Source organism: Dreissena polymorpha, chromosome 11 (genome assembly GCF_020536995.1).
Source record: "Dreissena polymorpha isolate Duluth1 chromosome 11, UMN_Dpol_1.0, whole genome shotgun sequence".
In the NCBI taxonomy this organism is placed as follows: domain Eukaryota; kingdom Metazoa; phylum Mollusca; class Bivalvia; order Myida; family Dreissenidae; genus Dreissena; species Dreissena polymorpha.
Genome location: NC_068365.1, coordinates 11,922,210 through 11,942,682, shown reverse-complemented (window position 1 = coordinate 11,942,682; position 20,473 = coordinate 11,922,210). Strand labels below are relative to the sequence as shown.

At 35.0% G+C, this 20,473-nt stretch overlaps 1 protein-coding gene across 6 annotated transcripts in view; it reads right to left on the bottom strand.

The window, feature by feature from the left end:
* LOC127849524 (neuron navigator 3-like) overlaps positions 1 to 20,473 on the bottom strand; it is a 200,169-nt gene that overhangs the window by 70,276 nt on the left and 109,420 nt on the right. For 4 of the 6 annotated variants that reach the window (XM_052382148.1, XM_052382145.1, XM_052382149.1 and 1 more), the window contains 6 exons: positions 14,379 to 16,075; positions 13,702 to 13,754; positions 12,936 to 12,959; positions 8,215 to 8,289; positions 6,459 to 6,500; positions 5,576 to 5,593 (listed from right to left, as the gene is read on the bottom strand). In XM_052382148.1, the coding sequence (XP_052238108.1) occupies positions 5,576 to 5,593; positions 6,459 to 6,500; positions 8,215 to 8,289; positions 12,936 to 12,959; positions 13,702 to 13,754; positions 14,379 to 16,075 (1,909 nt within the window). Of the gene's footprint in view, positions 1 to 5,575; positions 5,594 to 6,458; positions 6,501 to 8,214; positions 8,290 to 8,958; positions 8,983 to 12,192; positions 12,268 to 12,935; positions 12,960 to 13,701; positions 13,755 to 14,378; positions 16,076 to 20,473 lie in introns of all 6 variants that reach the window. The other 2 variants (XM_052382147.1, XM_052382146.1) reach the window with 2 other exon arrangements.

Sequence of the window (20,473 nt, the reverse complement as noted above, 5' to 3'; positions counted from 1 at the left end):
CAAACACAAGTTCTGTAACACTTCATTACACAACTAAATTTAACCTGTCCTACATCAACATTCCTGACACTCAGTCACTATAATTAACATTGCCTATGTAGAAAAAATTACCAAATTTGACCTATCCATCTTGACCTTTTTCTATATATCCTACTTACATCACTCTTGGCCTTTGTCTTCTTGTAGGAATGATACGGGTAGTACGCAGGACACTTCCACTCGTTATAGAGAGATTTGCACCTCGGACCACTGGACTCAGAATACTGCTTTTCACTGTCCAGGGCACAGAAACTATTGTGACCCTTGTCCTCCATCGTGACCTTTGACACTGATATCTAAATCTTGTTGGGTTTTTAAAAAGATTTATTCATGTGAACACTTGAATGTATAAATTTTGTGTTGTCTGTGAAAGTATTTAAAATAAAGTAAACAACAATGCCTTACCCCCCAAGCACTGCTTGGAGAACAACAGTTGTCCAGCATGTCATAACGTGTAATACTATATTGTTCTTCACATTGATACGACCATTTAAATATATATCAAAAACCCCACAAAAGTGTCACATCCTAGTAGTACATACTAGTAGTTTGTTTTTCATTATGTCCATTATCCAACTCTCTCAAAACAAGCATGGCAACATTGTTTGTAACATAATAAGAAAAAGCAATTATTACCACACAGGTTAATTTATTTTAGTTCTAACCCACAGATGAACTTATTTTAGTTTTTCAGTCTATAAATCATCCATGTTTCCCACCAAGATCCTCTCAACAATCCATCATCTGGTAATCCTGATCTTTTAGCAGGTTTACAATATCCCTGATACATCATCACATTCCATTCACTTCAAACACCAAGATTTAACTGCATTAGATTTTCTGCTTCATTTGTGGTACATTTCAGTTCAAGTAACTAGATTTTTTGCTGTCAAAATTCCAGGTTAGTTATCCAGAAAACACCTTGCTACTTATACCATCATGATATAAATTAATTGCCTGAGAAAAAAAACATGCACAAAGATTGTATATATTTATGATAAAGGGTCAAGTAAATTATTCCAATTTCTTTCAATACTATAAAATGTCCATACTCTTGTTTTTCCCATCACATTCTTTTAAAACTGCAACAATCATTAACACATTCCACCTGGCAGGCATACACATTTAGTGCAAATGTAATCATTTATTACAGCAATATAGGTTTCAAAACATCATAGAATTGCCAATTTTTTATTTCCTCCAGGTTGCATTCAAAACATCATGTGTTTGAGAAAACAAACAATCAAGACAGATATCTCATATCATGAGCCGAATCCTATGGTCCAAATACCATAATTAACCATAATTGTTTCAGCGGATCTGGCGGACACTTTCTGCCTGAACGTCTGACCATGGTTTACAAAAACAAATTAGCACATAATACATTCCTACAGGTAATAACCCCCACGCCTCTGTAAGACTTACGTGTTTAAAAGATTCAATTAATATAATAGATGGCTCATAATTATCAATATTCATTTGTTTCTTTCATTTATTTTTGTATTTATAATTAAATATCTGTTTGACAAATGCTTGATAGTTCTGATTGTGATAATCAGTGGAGAAATTTAAGTTAAACATTAATTATGACAGTGTATATTTTCAATGCAAATGCTGTAACATCCACATTTATTTAAATATAATCCATAAAGCATGTATTCCCACACTAAAATTGGTAACATATATATTTTGGTACTGTATTAATGCAATTCGATAACAAAGTTTCAAATTAAAAGTATTTAATAACATTAAGCCAATTATAACCACTGCTAATAAATGAATAGCTATTTGTGCCATTTCTAAGGCTCTGAAAATTCCACAGAGAATGCCATGTAAAATAACCAGTCATAGAATTCTCAGCACCATGATAAGGTCTTATAAAATCAAAGATGACAGTTGATGGCCTGATTTCTTGCTTCTTCAGTCCATTTATTTCAACATCAAGAAATGGTTGTGCAGGCAGCCAAAGTAAGCATGATTAGTTCAAGATTTCATGAATTTTGTTTTTAGCTAAGTATGGTACACATATGATTTATAAATTCCAAAGATCCTAACAAATAAGTCGTGTAAACCTTTTTGCAGATATTAATCCACTGGTGAGTGTTTTTATTGAATTATTTTTATAAGTCCTATTATCAATAATTATTATGCCTTTGAGAAACCATAAAGCGCAAAGCACAAATTAAAAGCACAATCAGTAAACATAATACTTCTGAATGACTTAACATGAACATACCAGTTATTTTAAGCAATACCACAACCACACCTAATGAAATGATATCCTTTGATATCAAAGGTTACAAAACCTGAATCTATTGGAGCAATGGTTGAAACCAGAGCAAAGCCCTTATCTTTGAAGAAGAAAAAAGGCATGGTAAGAACAATTCTTCTTTTGTTATCTTGTTCTGTTATGCTATTTCCTCTGCCTTGAAGCAAAGTTTTTTATTTCTTCTTCCATGTTATACACATCTTGTGCAGTAATCTTTAAATCCCACATCAGAATGAGAGCACAGACAACAAAACCAGCAGCAAGGGTATCAGCAAAGGCATCAGTTAAAACATTATTGAACAGGTGTACGTTTTGATCAAGTTGCATACCAACTAAGAATTCCTGTTTATACATCCTGCCAAAGATAACAATAATATTACCAAGCAATAAGTTAAATTATAACACTGATACTTAGATTAATAAATAGATGGAACCTAATTAGACTAGGTATTTATTGTCCAAAAGACATTATTCAGTTCATTAAACTTTGAGCTGAAGATGGGCTAACAGGTGTATTGGTTAAAGTGTGGATGGCCTGCAACAACAATGAACCTAATTATCTTTAATGAACCTAAACACAAAATTACCACAAATATTTAGATAACCGGTAAAAAGTAGGAAAAGAGTCCCACCCTGGCATTAAGGTGGCAAAGCAGTCAAGAATGCTCAGGTGGTATATATAATTACTGCATGGTTGTAGACCATGAATAAATAGAATGTTTCAAAATGTAGATAGCAGATGCCTGTGGATAATCCAGTCTAGAACCTGAAAGATTGGCTTCTTGCCCTCTTAGTTAAATAACAAGACTTCCAATAATTGCTTTGGCTTATCAAGCTCAATCATATTTTGTAAGCTCAATCATATCCTATTCTCTTCTAAATCATTTGAGATCTATGCTACATCATACTTTCTAAGCTGGAGTTCCTTTTTTTGAGCTGCTGTGTGTTTCTTAAATTTTTTTTTTAATTACCATCATAATTATCATGAAAGTTTCACATTGTCTAAGCTCAATCATGTTTTCATAGCTAAATAACATTTAGAAGCTCAAGTTTATTTTCTAAGCTAAGTAACTTTTCAAAGCACAACAATCTGTTCTATGCTCATCTCCAATTAATGAAAGGTTAATCATAAATGTATGCTACATCACCTTTATATAATTGATCCCCTGTGTGATTTGTTGCTGCAAAATGAGTTGTTTCAAAATACTTGACCATGTGCATGGATTTGTTGTTTAATTTGTGAATGCAGCACAATAGTTTGAACAAACTAGCAGTATGTTTTGCTCTCAAAAAGTTTCATGATTTAAAACAAAGGTTACATAAAATATTGGTCTCTTATATTTGTTGACGCAAAAATTATGTAAAAACTTCTTCATCATGTTTGTATTTGACTATGAAAAGTTAGACCCATTTAGGCTTATTTTTGCCAATTTTACAACATTCTTATTTAAAATCTTCAGTTTGATTCATGAAAAATGAATGCTTTTAAATCAAATTAAACCTAAACATGGTGAGAATGGGTGACAGATACTATATTTCATTGTACCAAGCAAAAGACCTTGCAATACTTGGTCATTTTTAAAAACAATTTTATAATAGAATTTAGCTAAGATAAAAACAAGTGTGCAAAAGGCATGCATATGAATAACAACAGTACAACATATAACATGCCACTACGTGCATTTCTGTACCTACCGTAATAAATAATAAGAAGTACAATGTTTCTTATCTAAATCCTATAAATCAATCTTATACAACAACTTTGTCCATTTCTCTTGTTCCTTAGAAACTAGAAAGTTTCACCAATGAAATGACAAAACTAATGTAGGAAACTTCTGTGCAAATCCTGCAAGGTTGGATCACTTCCAGTGTGCATATAAAATTTGTTTGAAAAATTGTGTTTCTCTTATCTAAGATGATGAAGAATTTCTGCACTAAAAGTCGGAATAACAAAAATTATCCAATGTTATCAATACTTTTTCTTTATTTTTTATATATAAAAATCTGTAATGAACATTTCACATACCACCAAAGCATCAATCTGAGAGACACAAATTTCATTTTTAAGCTAATAATTAAGAAACGTCAGTAACATTGCATGCCTTATCAATGATAAATCTACTTCAATTTCGTCTATATATAGTCTACATGAAAGATACATTGAAATAAATTCTGGAAGACATTCCAAGCTCAATACTGATATCACATTCACATCGTAAAAATCGTTCACCAGTCTTTTAAAGCCTTATATTTGGTTATTTGAACCACTAATATGAGCGAACCGAAAACCGTATTTTAAGTTAGCTGTGTTAAAAGCCATTCTTTTTAGACATTTTATAGAGAACATTACTAAATCGAAGAACGAGTACTTCAGAGTCATTTTAGCATGCTTTTGAAGGTACCGTAAATCTCAATCTGCACCCAACCAGCCTTAACACAGGCGCAACTCCTTGGCGGCGAACGCAATTTCGGCACAATATTACAATATTCACCAATGATTATAACATCAATCAAACAAGAAACCATCGGAGATGGGTGATGCTCCCCAAAGTTTTTTTTTGTCACAATATTGCACTATATATTCAGATAAAAGGAAACATCTTGAGGGCACAGTAGTTGGGGGGACAATAATTTTTTTATAGAAAATTTCAAAGGGCTGTGAAAAATCATCCGACCAGAATCCGCTGATGATATGCACATCCCTCTTGGTAGTCAAGCTTCCCATAAAGTTTCATTGAATTCCGGTCATTAGTTGCTGAGAAATAGCCCGGACAAGAATTGCACTATATGTTCAGTTAATGGAAAATTTCAAAGGGCCATAACTCAGTGAAAAATCATCCGACCAGAATGCGCTGATAATATGCACATCTCCTCTTGGTAGTGAAGCTTCCCATAAAGTTTCATTGAATTCGGGTCATTAGTTGCTGAGAAATAGCCCAGACAAGAATTGCACAATACGTACAGTTAATGGAACATTTTCAAAGGGCCATAACTCTGTGAAAAATCATCCGACCAGTATGCACTGATAATATGCACATCTCCTCTTGGTAGTGAAGTTTCCCATAAAGTTTCATTGAATTCCGGTCATTAGTTGCTGAGAAATAGTCCGGACAAAAACTTTGCATGGACGGACGGACACACAGATTGACGGACGGACAAAGCAGCGACTATATGCTCCCCCCAACATTTTTTGGGGGAGCATAAATATATCAGAAATTCATAAGCATGTCATAACAAAGAAAATAAAAATGTGTAAAATGCACTTACAGGAATGTTAGGTCGCTTCTATGATGAGATGACATGAAATGATGAAGAAAACAAAAAAGTCAGTTAAAAATAACACATATTTAAATTTATCAAATTGTGGTTAATAATATGTAACAATGAATAATGAAAGGGAATATGAAAATTGAATAAATTATTATAGCTACAAAATGCTTAGACTAGCATGCAATGAAATGTTAGTATGTTTTAACTCTTTTTTAAATAAGTCTGGCTCTGTGTACAGTTTTTTATGCAGGTCTAGAATATAAGCCAAAGGGAAGTAACTCGTGTACATACCATCATTTAATAATGAAATATTTAACATTAAAATCCACTGGCATGTTCACTTTTCAAACACATAGTTAAACCATAATAATGCATGTATGAGTTTTCCCCTTGGTTTATTCTTAAGCTATAATAGATATGAAAGATGCAAATAATGCTCAGCAGACAGAACAATTCATTCCAAGGGAGGTAACCTCTCAATAAAACTGAGTAAACCATTATGAACTGTCTACCTTGAATTTGTCAGACTACAAATTGTTCACAAGTTCAGCTCAGAACTTAACAGAAAACTTCTCTTTTATATGATTAAGATACCTGTAAATAATTAACACTCTGTTAGGTTTTACATGCAGAAAAAAGAAGTTTGTAATTGTAAACTGATTCAATACATTTTCAAAATGCAAAAAAGGTGGAATGAGCATCAAATAAACATGTTCGAGTTTCAACTTTAAAAAAAAGTTTTGTTGATGTGTATGATGGTTAGCAATGCAGAAAGTTAAACTTCGTACAAATGAGACTCGAGACTTTTATCACATGATACAGTACCAGAGCATAACAAGGACTATATCAAAATGCTGATGGCTAAAAATAGATTACAAACCTGATATTTGGCACCTCCCATGGACATGTTTGCATATGGATGCTTGAAAAGAAGCGAAAAGACTGTTAGCACCCATGTAACTACAAGGATACGCAAAGGCTTTTGAGAATCTTTTGGAAACAGCTGAACAAGCTTTGAGCAGGGGTGGACATATTTTGACAGCTTTAATGATCTTTATTTCTGTGTCTGATTTTGAAAAGAGAGCTTACAGTAAAACTATTGCACCTGATTAAGAAATGTTAAGTGGATAAGACTTTCCAACTAGGATTTACAGAGGAAGAAAATAATGAATTTCTAGCATACTCCTTTTTGTTTAAAGAATATGTCATATACAAAATTATTGAGCTTTTCTGAAATGTTGTAAACTGATATAACACCCAACAAAAACTTCTGTTGACAAACAGTTCAACATATATACATATTTTTTTTTAGTAAAACATATGGAAGACTGCTCAAGGCCTGTACAGAAGAAAAAAAAGGCATGCAAGTTCTTTGGGAATAAAACTAGAAACAGATTACAAGGAGAATAAATGTGAGCCTCATTCTGGTAAAACCAGGCTTAATGCATGTGCATGAAGAATCATCCCAGATTAGCCTGTGCAGTCCACACAGGCTAATCAGGGATGACACTTCACTTTTTCTCCATAAAAAGAATTCCTTCCTTAGCGAAAATCCAGTTAAGGTGGAAAAAGTCCTTGCTGATTAGCTTGTTCTGACTGCACAGGCTAATCTTGGAGGATATGTAACTATTATATGCATTATGCCCTGTTTTCCCAAAGCACTGCTCATATACTGCTTATATTGCGCAATCCCTGACTATTTGTGGCAAACATAGTAAAGTCACCAGTCTACATTAAACAGAAAGGCATATTTGATCTAACTATATTTCTTGCTTGAAGCATAAGATTCACAGGTTTTCTTTTGAGTGTTATTAATACTTGACCTATTAGAAAAATGAAAACAGCCAGTCTCAGAAAATAAGAATTATATGACAGAAACGTTTGTTGTGAAGACTTGTTAGATGAATGAGTTGAAGTATTAACCCTTTGAATGCTGGGAAATTTGTCTTCTGCTAAAATGTCGTCTGCTGAATTTCTAAAATTAGCATTTTCTTTCGATTTTTTTCAAAGAATACTATCAGGATAGCAAACAGTTTGGATCCTGATGAGACGCCACGTTCTGTGGCGTCTAATCTGGATCCAAACTGTTTGCAAAGGCCTTCAAAATTCGGTTCCCGCACTGAAAGGGTTAAGCTTTCCATCAAACAATCCAATTTTAAATCGCCACTGCAGACATGAACATTTTAATAACATACTTTGATTTTTCTTCTATAGAAATGTATGTGCCAGTCTTAATTTACAGTTTCATTTAGTAATCTAAACATATGATATGGTTTTAACCATCTATGATACCTGGATCATGACATAACACCTATCCATGCTATTTTCAAACAAACATTCAGGGCCATTCAAAACTGTTACACAATACTTTGTTAGTACCATAAAACTTATTTTAAAAAACTCTGTCAGTTTCTTAGAATAAAATTGAAGAGAGCATTCTTGGGAATATCAAACACGAAAGTGTTGGTAAATGCAACCAGAAAGTGGGAACCGGCAATGATGACTGAGCACACAACTGAGCTATATAAAATGTGTTTAGCATTTAATTTAACATAGTTTGGCAAGTGAAATGTAATCAATTTTGGAAGACAGGTTGGGGTGATTGGGGATGAAACACAACCTTCCATGGTACGTACATTTGTGTTCAGCTGCGTGGACAATGTGGTCACCTTCTCATAGGCCACTTCCAGCTCTCGACGTAACTTGCGGATCTGTAATACACATTAAAAAATTACATACCGCAACTGTATGGCCGAGCAACTGTATCTCATAGAAACTGTATCTCATAGCAACTGTATCAAATAGCAACAATATCTCATAGCAACTGTATTCATAGCAACTGTATCTCATAGCAACTGTATCTCATAGCAACTGAATCTCATACCAACTGTATCTCATATCAACTGTATCAAATAGCAGCAGTATCTCATAGAAACTGTATAACATAGAAACTGTACCACATTTTCATTCCAAATACTCCTACGCAATTCTGTGATTTATTTTCATAAGGTATACAAGCAATGGCAGAACAAAATGTATACATTTCACTGCAAAAATTTAGATTGAAAGTGATGGCATTGCATTTCCTTTGTTCCTTGTTCTTCAAAGTGAATTTATTAAAGCAGTGTTCTAACATTTCATGCTGATAAATAATTTGTGTTGCTACTACACTCCATCATACCAATAACTGTTTAAGGATGGGCAAAGCTATTTTGCATTACATTGCACTGTACAATGCTAGTAACTGATCTTTGACACTTTTCATGTGCAAAATTGTATACGAAGGTTTGAGTGTGACACTGTGGTATCTGCAAAACATTTCATATCATATAAATCAGTTTTACTCTTCATCTTGTTACTGCATAGCTTCAAATACATACCTCTGCCTGCTGCTTTTCTTCAGCCTGAAAAACAACAGAAAATAATCAGACTACAACATGTACATATTATATGTACTCCTACATTCCCGTATGTATAATAGAATATCATTATTATCCCTAAGTTGAACCTTGGCCAAGGGTGAAATCCATTAGTATCATTAGTATGGGAAATGGGTTTTACACAAACCCGGCTAACAGTCACGGATTCCATTATTGAAGAAACCTAGATTTCTGAATGGTCAACATGGGATGTGGTGACACTATGTAGATTATGTCAAATATTTACCAAGTTGCACATGTATCTTCTATGAAAAAATGCTATATGACTGGTATGGGAAATGCTACACTGGTAGTGGTATGATAAATGACTGGTATGGGTGATAGTTGCTGGATGGGAACTGATATACTTGCACAATACGTATTTAATGGAACAAATGAAAGGGCCTGGTGTGAAAAATCATCCTGATGGGCAATTATATGATAATATGGGAAAAACCTCTTGGTAGAAAATTCCCATAAATTTCATGTATGGTCAACATTGCTGAAATATTCCGGACAAAACATTTTCATGGACGAATTTTTACTTAATTACATAGACATAGCTATCTAGAAATTTTTTAAAGAAATATACAGAAGCATTAAGCATGTCATAAGCAAAAGATGTAAAGTCCGAAAGGCTAAAATGTTAGCATTTCTATGTAGATGACTTTTGATAGATAAAAATGAAGAACTGGAATAAAATAGAAGATTAATTGTCTTAAACAATGAAAAAATGGCCTTGTTCTGTGTTGAATAAATTATTATAGCTACAAAATGCTTAGACTAGCATGCAGAAATGTTAGTATTTTTAACTCTTTTTTAAATAAATGGCTCTGTGTACAGTTTTTTATGCAGGTTTAGAATATAAGCCAAAGAAGTAACTCGTGTACATACCATCATTTAATAATGAAATATTTTTTGGCATGTTCACTTTTCAAACACATAGTTAAACCATAAAATGCATGTATGAGTTTTCCCCTTGGTTTATTCTTTTTTAGATATGATAGATGCAAATACTTCAGAAGAATAATTCATTCCAAGGGAGGTTCTCATAAACTGAGTAAATTATGAACTGTCTACCTAATTTTCAGACTACAAATTGTTCACAAGTTCAGCTCAGAACTTAACAAAAACTTCTCTTTTATATGATTAAGATACCTGTAAATAATTAACACTCTGTTTTTTACATGCAGAAAAAGAAGTTGTAATTGTTGATTCAATACATTTTCAAAATGCAAAAAAGGTGGAATGAGCATCAAATAAACATGTTCGAGTTTCAACTTTAAAAAAAGTTTTGTTGATGTGTATGATGGTTAGCAATCAGAAAGTTTAAACTTCGTACACAATGAGACTCGAGACTTTATCACTGATACAGTACCAGAGCATAACAAGGACTATATCAAAATGCTGATGGCTATAAAATAGATTACAAACCTGAATATTGGCACCTCCCCATGGACATGTTTGCATATGGATGCTTGAAAAAGAAGCGGAAAAGACTGTTAGCACCCATGTAACTACAAGGATACGCAAAGGCTTTTGAGAATCTTTTGGAAACAGCCTGAACAAGCTTTGAGCAGGGGTGGACATATTTGACAGCTTTAATGATCTTTATTTCTGTGTCTGATTTTGAAAAGAGAGCTTACAGTAAAACTATTGCACCTGATTGAAGAAATGTTAAGTGGATAAGACTTTCCAACTAGGATTTACAGAGGAAGAAAATAATGAATTTCTAGCATACTCCTTTTTGTTAAAGAATATGTCATATACAAAATTATTGAGCTTTTCCTGAAATGTTGGTAAACTGATTATAACACCCAACAAAAAACTTCTGTTGACAAACAGTTCAACATATATACATATTTTTTTTTAGTAAAACATATGGAAGACTGCTCAAGGCCTGTACAGAAGAAAAAAAAGGCATGCAAGTTCTTTGGGAATAAAACTAGAAACAGATTACAAGGAGAATAATGTGAGCCTCATTCTGGTAAAACCAGGCTTAATGCATGTGCATGAAGAATCATCCCAGATTAGCCTGTGCAGTCCACACAGGCTAATCAGGGATGACACTTCACTTTTTCTCCATAAAAGAATTCCTTCCTTAGCGAAAATCCAGTTAAGGTGGAAAAAGTCCTTGCTGATTAGCTTGTTCTGACTGCACAGGCTAATCTTGGAGGATATGTAACTATTATATGCATTATGCCCTGTTTTCCCAAAGCACTGCTCATATACTGCTTATATTGCGCAATCCCTGACTATTTGTGGCAAACATAGTAAAGTCACCAGTCTACATTAAACAGAAAGGCATATTTGATCTAACTATATTTCTTGCTTGAAGCATAAGATTCACAGGTTTTCTTTTGAGTGTTATTAATACTTGACCTATTAGAAAAATGAAAACAGCCAGTCTCAGAAAATAAGAATTATATGACAGAAACGTTTGTTGTGAAGACTTGTTAGATGAATGAGTTGAAGTATTAACCCTTTGAATGCTGGGAAATTTGTCTTCTGCTAAAATGTCGTCTGCTGAATTTCTAAAATTAGCATTTTCTTCGATTTTTTTTCAAAGAATACTATCAGGATAGCAAACAGTTTGGATCCTGATGAGACGCCACGTTCTGTGGCGTCTAATCTGGATCCAAACTGTTTGCAAAGGCCTTCAAAATTCGGTTCCCGCACTGAAAGGGTTAAGCTTTCCATCAAACAATCCAATTTTAAATCGCCACTGCAGACATGAACATTTTAATAACATACTTTGATTTTTCTTCTATAGAAATGTATGTGCCAGTCTTAATTTACAGTTTCATTTAGTAATCTAAACATATGATATGGTTTTAACCATCTATGATACCTGGATCATGACATAACACCTATCCATGCTATTTTCAAACAAACATTCAGGGCCATTCAAAACTGTTACACAATACTTTGTTAGTACCATAAAACTTATTTTAAAAAACTCTGTCAGTTTCTTAGAATAAAATTGAAGAGAGCATTCTTGGGAATATCAAACACGAAAGTGTTGGTAAATGCAACCAGAAAGTGGGAACCGGCAATGATGACTGAGCACACAACTGAGCTATATAAAATGTGTTTAGCATTTAATTTAACATAGTTTGGCAAGTGAAATGTAATCAATTTTGGAAGACAGGTTGGGGTGATTGGGGATGAAACACAACCTTCCATGGTACGTACATTTGTGTTCAGCTGCGTGGACAATGTGGTCACCTTCTCATAGGCCACTTCCAGCTCTCGACGTAACTTGCGGATCTGTAATACACATTAAAAATTACATACCGCAACTGTATGGCCGAGCAACTGTATCTCATAGAAACTGTATCTCATAGCAACTGTATCAAATAGCAACAATATCTCATAGCAACTGTATTCATAGCAACTGTATCTCATAGCAACTGTATCTCATAGCAACTGAATCTCATACCAACTGTATCTCATATCAACTGTATCAAATAGCAGCAGTATCTCATAGAAACTGTATAACATAGAAACTGTACCACATTTTCATTCCAAATACTCCTACGCAATTCTGTGATTTATTTTCATAAGGTATACAAGCAATGGCAGAACAAAATGTATACATTTCACTGCAAAAATTTAGATTGAAAGTGATGGCATTGCATTTCCTTGTTCCTTGTTCTTCAAAGTGAATTTATTAAAGCAGTGTTCTAACATTTCATGCTGATAAATAATTTGTGTTGCTACTAACACTCCATCATACCAATAACTGTTTAAGGATGGGCAAAGCTATTTTGCATTACATTGCACTGTACAATGCTAGTAACTGATCTTTGACACTTTTCATGTGCAAATTGTATACGAAGGTTTGAGTGTGACACTGTGGTATCTGCAAAACATTTTCATATCATATAAATCAGTTTTACTCTTCATCTTGTTACTGCATAGCTTCAAATACATACCTCTGCCTGCTGCTTTTCTTCAGCCTGAAAAACAACAGAAAATAATCAGACTACAACATGTACATATTATATGTACTCCTACATTCCCGTATGTATAATAGAATATCATTATTATCCCTAAGTTGAACCTTGGCCAAGGGTGAAATCCATTAGTATCATTAGTATGGGAAATGGGTTTTACACAAACCCGGCTAACAGTCACGGATTCCATTATTGAAGAAACCTAGATTTCTGAATGGTCAACATGGGATGTGGTGACACTATGTAGATTATGTCAAATATTTTACCAAGTTGCACATGTATCTTCTATGAAAAATGCTATATGACTGGTATGGGAAATGCTACATGACTGGTATGAGAAATGCTATATGACTGGTATGGGAAATGATATATGACTGGTATGGGAACTGATATACGACTGGTATGGGAATTGTTATATGACTGGTATTGGCAATGATATATGCCTGGTATGGAAAATGCTATATGACTGGTATGGGCAATAATATATGACTAATATGGGAAATGATACATGACTGGTATGAGAAATTATATAAAACTTGTATGGGCAATCATATCAATAAAATGCTTTGAAATCATGACATTATATGTTGAGGAATTAACTTACTTAAGACATAGATATGAGTCTAGCTCTATGAAAATTGAAAACAGTACTTCATGCATGTGTGTACAGTGTCAGCGCAGATAAGCATGTACAGTCCGGACAGGCTAATCTGGCACATGCATTAAAGCCCGTTTTCGTGCTTACCGTAGAGTAAACCGATGAAGAACTGGACACCAGGCTAAGAGAAGATCCATGCACTGAAACAATGAAACAAATGGCCTTGTTCTGTGTTAAGTGGGTAAATGCATGTGCAAAAAGTGTCGTACCTGATTATCAGAGACGACACTTTCTGCTTTTATAATATTTTCTGTTTAAATAAAGTCTCTTCTTAGTAAAAATACAGTTTAGACAGAAAGTGTCATCCGTGATTAGCCTGTGCAGACTGCACAGGCTAATCAGGGATGACATTTTTGCACATGCATTTTACCCCCTTTTCACAGAGCACGGCTAAATAACATAAGAAGTCTGATAAAATAGTGTTGCATGGAATTTACCAGTTAACATGTTTTTTTCCTTATAATGCAAAATACTTCAATAAATAACCTCTGCATTTTTTATAGTTATTACGTATCAATATGAATAATTAGGTATTTATAACTTTTGAATGTAATTATAATTTACCAAAATAATGCTGAGATTTTCCAAATGTAAGTAAATAGTAAAAAAATAGTTGTGTGTTACACAGTGGCCTTAGTTTGTATTTTTTTACAAAGTATTGGTAAATAATAATGAACTGAGGTTTTTAAATCTTAATAGTAAGTGTTTTTTGTAAAATATACACTATTATAACATTAAAATATGATTTATAGTTTTCCACTCACAGCTATCTTCCTCCTCTCCCCTGTTTATCTTGGAGAGTGCCAGGGGTGTCCCATACGGCAGGCTGCTACTTGTATTGGACCTCACCATAGGCTGTCCATGCCCAGGGCTGGCCCCATACGACATTGGGAACGTAAACCGTGACGACGCATGCGAGCTGTTGCTAGGCGTTGGTGATGTCGGGGATGGCGGGCTGGGAAGCTCACTTTCTGAGTGAGGATGTGCCATTCCCATGTGCTGCTGCATTTGATGAGCACTTGCATATGCCGAATCGGATTTTGTGGATTTCATGCTGTTTGAACGTTGAAGGCCATATGTTGAAGACTGGGCAAGGATTCGGGCATTTGCACTGCTCAGGGCTCGCGCTTGTTGGATTCTTGCGCTGATGCTGGTTGCTGACGATAAGGCATCCATGCTTTCACTGTCAGACACATGGTGATAGATCTGACGACCATCTGCCGTGATAGCACCAGAGTTTGTTCGAACCCAGCCTCCAGTGGCTGCAGAATTTCTCGGACTTCCCATTGCAAATTCTAGAGGAACATAGTTGCCCCCATAAGCAGGCCCTGGGATGTGAATGGAGCTGTACGGACTGTTGTGCCTGCTGCCGTCTGGGCGACTGTACGTTGCATGAGGGTTTGATATGATTGTACTTGCCATGGAACTTTGATCACTCGTTTGAACCATTTGAGGTCCACCTTTCCTGCGACCTAATGAATTCGATTTGAACATGTCCATCTCAGTCTGGGCAGCACTGCTTGATTTGTTTCTCCTTTCCAATGATGCACTACTGAATTCTGGAACCTTGTTTCCGTCCTGATGACTAGCCTTCTGGCTCTGTGCAGCCATGCTCTGCTCTTGTCTTTGCTTTGAGGTAGCAGCGTGATATTGTTGAGCGATTTGTTCGAGACCATGTTTCGCCAGACGAGAGCCGACTGCGTTGGAACCAGACTTTGCGGGGCTTCCAGGAATTGGGGAACCCATGGGGCCCCCTGGAGCACTCTTTGCACTGCCTACTGAGCCTGTGCTCGTGTTGCTAAGTGGTCGTCTATGGTAACCATATCCAACCCCACCCATCTGCATACCCGCTGCCCGGGCATTTTGAATGTTCTGCATTCTGCGAATGTTCGCGTCATTAATATGTGACTGCTCAGTGTTTGTTTCAGAGTCACATTTGGTGCTCGGGTATGATTTTTCACTAGATGAATAATCCCCTGCAGCACTATGAGATCGGAAGTGGATGTCTGGTTGGGAGAGTTTTCTCAGGTGGCCTACAGAGGGGTCAGTCTGATACATTGCCCCATTGGGCCCCTGATGACCTTGACCTGCCCGCCACTGGTCGTAGCCATTGTACAGATAGGAATAATCTGCGGGGTCGCTGCTCAGCAGACGGTTATTCTGCAATGAAAACTTCCGGAATCCTACCTGCTGATGTGGACTTTCGCCAGGTTTCGGAACATCGCTCATGTAATCCGTGCCCATAAACGCGCTTGTGCCAAGATTCGGGACACGTTTTCCTGGGGTAGAATGCAGATTAGCATTTGTTAGGTTCCTGAACAGATCCTTGGGGCCCCTTTTCAAGCTGCTGTAGGGGTTTCCCTCAGGGTTGGACCCTCCCGTCAGGTTCCCTTCATCTGTGCTGATTTCGTTGATCGTATCGCTGATATCGCCACTGCTGATTGAACTGCTGTCGTCAAAACTGAAATGATAGCAGTCAAAACTACAATGAAAACAGTCAAAACTACAATGAAAACAGTAAAACTGAAATGACAACAACAAAGGCATCATTATTGGTGCTTACTCATCAGAAATTGTTCTTTTGTTGCATAAATTGAATAAATGGAATACATTGCTTGAGGAAAATACCTTTTACATTCTTTTTTTTAAGGTGAATGGGGTTTCAATTTGTAGGGGGGGGGGGGGTAAACACTTAGGTATACTGGTGTGAAGAATGAGCTCTTTCTACAATTTTATTTCTAGTTGCCTGGGTTTAGATGACTCAGATCTGCTGGGACATCTGGTGGCAAACAGAAATCAATATTGCAATGTCTAGGCTAAAATCAAAACAAATAGTATCAAATCAATCACTTCCAGTCATCCAACACAGCTCTAATATTGCTTTACAAGAACTTTAGAACTTCACTCTGCATGTATATGAGAAAATTAGTTTGTATTTAAAACCATTGGGGGATTTTTTTTAAAGCAAAATGTGAATAAAATGCCTTCAACAAAATAATTTCTATGAATACCAACACTGTCATCAATAACTTATGAATGGTATACATGACTGCATGTTATTACTTAATATTCTATAAAAACAACAACAACATAGCCTTCTTCTATTTGATCAAAGATTGAAGGCAAAAGCTTCCTTTTTAGTCAGCAGCAAATAAGATTTTTCACAGCATTACCACCAATATTGCCTGCAAAATGATTGTCCAGATCAAGTGGGCATTATGTCTTACTCACAGGGCACAATTCTGACTGGTTTACTGATTAACAAGCAGCTGTGATGACTGATGACAGATCCATCACCAATCCATGTGTCAATGTCCAGCCATTGATATCTAATGGAAATCTGACGATTCTTGCAGGCTGAGCCTTTGAAAGCAGTCACCAGTGGCCATTCTTACAGGCTTTGATTGGATTGCTTCTCCAAGTAAAATAGGTGCTTAACCCTTAATGGTCTAAACGGCAAGTCACTGATAGGAAAAGCTTAAGTCTCTTATAATAAGATGCTGCACTTCAGATTAACTTTTGAAAGTATTCCTCAAGAAAAAATGAAATAAAAACACGGGACAATGACTTTTGACTAGATGCATCTTGTATATGATGTATGATGTGTTTGTGTTGTTGTCCTATAAATCCCACCAGGATAACAGTAGCAATTGGAGTTCATTTCATAGTATGGAAATGCCACTGTCCTGGTGTCCAACAGGGAAAGCATGTCAACGGACTCTGTTGCCAGTAAACATTCTGTTCTGTGATCCATACGGTGGGTATGATAAAAATGATATCATTTTTAATCTGAACCTTGCCATAATAGTAGTGCTGCAGCGAATCCAAAATTTCAATTGGATCCGAATTCGAATCCAAAGGCTCGGATATCGAATATCGGTTTGAATCCTAATTTGAAAGTAAAAATACGCAAAATAAATTATAATTTATATTGCTATAACCAAAATTATGTTTTGAACAACCAGAACTTAGATATTTCTTATGAAAAAAGTAATTAAGTGTTATTATTATTATAAAATTTACAGCTACTAATATTTATACTACTTTAGCAGCATAAGAAGATGCAGCTGCAGCCGCAACAGCAGTAGTGGAAGCAGAAATAACGACATCAAAAACAAAAACAAATACTAAGATGATAAAAAAATGCACTAACGTTGTTCGAACAAACTTTTATACCCGGATCGAGATTCTGCAAATTTCTCAAAAACTATCAAAATCGCACATACATGAAAAAGTGTAAGCATTTAAACGTCAAACATTTATAATAATACAATGTTATTAATTAGTTGAATTCATATTGACTTTGTTATTAAGCTGAAGACAGCTTGAAAGCTTGAATTTCACTTTCGATTTACAGGTTTTTGATATTAAATGAAGTATGAAGTTTTGAAAAATAGCAAAATTTCTGTTCTATACAACTTATTGGTGCACAGAAACAATAGCATTTAAACTAAGTATATGACGAAAGATGATTCCTAGACATTACATGATGCAGTAACACAATTTGACAGGTCGCGAAATTATGCACAATTTACCTGAATAACATTCCAGCCACACTGGATCAACTGCCGTTGTTTTTAATACAACTCAGAAAGACAATAAGGATTGAAAACTTACTTATTGCCATTAGGAATTGCATTTGTAATGTTTAAATCCTCCATGATTTCGAATTAGTTTTGCTTAGGGGGCTCATTGTAGTTCATTGAAAATATTGAAAGTTGTTATGTTTGTACACTCTGATAATGAACCTTACTGTTGTGGTTAAACTGCACTATATTGTTATTGTCAAAAAAGGGAGCTGAATATACAAGGGGCTGAGTGCTTAAAGTATATTTTTTTAAGATTTAAACTTTTGCACCAAAACTAAGCATACAACTTCAAAATGGCATCCAAATAGTTGAAAGTTTAGAGTCTCATATAAGGCCGAGTTTTTCCTGGTTTCTGATTGGCTGAATCTCGTATTGGCCAACCTTTTTCCGTATTTGCCTTGTTTTTCCATATTGGCCACCTTTTTTCTCGTATAAGGCGAGTTTTGAACTTTATTGGCGAGGCTCAACTTGTATAGGGCAAACAAATTGAACACAATCTTGTCTAATATTATAAAGTTAATTAATGTCTCATATTAAACAAAATTTTGTCAGGCAGATATAATATGAATAACGCTGTATTTTAACAAGCAATTAACGCATCACACGCAATCTGCAATAAGTATCAATAAAATACTTTGTAATTAGTATGCCGATAAAACCCGAAATGCTTCCACACCCAGGATGTTAAATTGTTTAGGTGCATCGCGAATTTTATTCTGCGCCATTTTGCACCATCGAAAACAAAAGTAGACTGTGTATTGCCATGTTTTGGTCGGAAAAATAGCGTTAATTGTGACAAACTACGTACTAGTCAGCCTTTCAAACAGAAAGAAACAATTTAACGAAAGTATTAGGGCAAAAGAAACAATTACCGCAAAGGAAAGGTTAAACTCAAATAAGATCCGGATTCGAAACCGATTTTACCAATCACAGTTAGATCCGCGAATCCTCGTTTGGATCCGCAAATCTCGGATATTTCGGATATCCGTTGCAGCCCTACATAATAGTATCTTGCTTCCCAGAGAGTGTACATACACAATGCCAGGCAGTCAATATGTACAGTGATTTGAAGAAACTTAGTTCTGTATATATGCAACGAAAATATGGAAACAACTGTGCCACAATGCAAGTGTTAAAAAATCATTTAAAATAAAATGTATTTCTTTTTGTCTATGACAAAAAAGACAGACACTTTTGGGAGCTAATCAGACAGGAAAGTTGTCATTCTTAATGTTTTCTGCTTTTAAACTACCTCTTGTCATGCAAGCCTTAAAGGATTACAAAATTGAATTTAGCGACAGCTTGATAATTATATATCAATTCACACGGTTCCATCTAACCAGTGCTAAACCCTTGTAATCCCCAAATAATGTACTGTACAATAAACTAGTTTCGCTTTTAGCCAGTAATTAACCCAATCAGCAAATCCTTATTCCACAGAGGACATGGAAACTAACAAGATCACTTAAGAAGCAGATCAAATATAATGGTGAAGGAAATGTTCATGACTTCCACAAATCAATAAAGCATTCTAAACCATTCTTCTGTCAGACTGTGTCACTCTTTTACTGCAAAAAAATGCATGGTGCTAGAGAAAGAAAATGAGTCACAGTCTACATGTTTCCCAGAATGCACAGCATGTCACTACTTCCTATTATGATATTTGCTGCATCTGCAACATTGACTGTTTTGCATACTTTATGATGACAGACAAATGGATGAATTAAGTAGCATATTTTCAGTTCCAATGTTTTGTGTTGGCTTATACTTGAGCCAACGTTTATAGCAGATTCTAAACAAAGTGAATTTCTTATGTTTTATAACATTGTTAAAATAATAAACTTGTAACACTCATGCTTCATAATAGCAAACACATAATAGTAACCGACCTTATGGTAAATAACTACTACATTTTATTCATCAAAAGCAATAATTGAAATAACAACACATAATTGATAACTATTATATTTTAAACTGTTAGTTTCAAAACAATTAACACAACACAATATACATTGCGACCCACATTGAATTGGATTCCACTTCAGAACAGAAATGATCGAAACAAACCAACATTACATGAAAGACCGGAAAGGCCAATCATTGTATGAATTATGAAGACAACATCTCTTCAAATGGAAATAACCTACCCCTGACATATAATCAATACGAAGTAGATAGGAAATGTATTTGCTTTTAGATTTTAGAGACTTTTTTTTTGTTATTCAAGAATGTTTAAATTTAAACTGCCATCATTATTGTATAGTTCTACA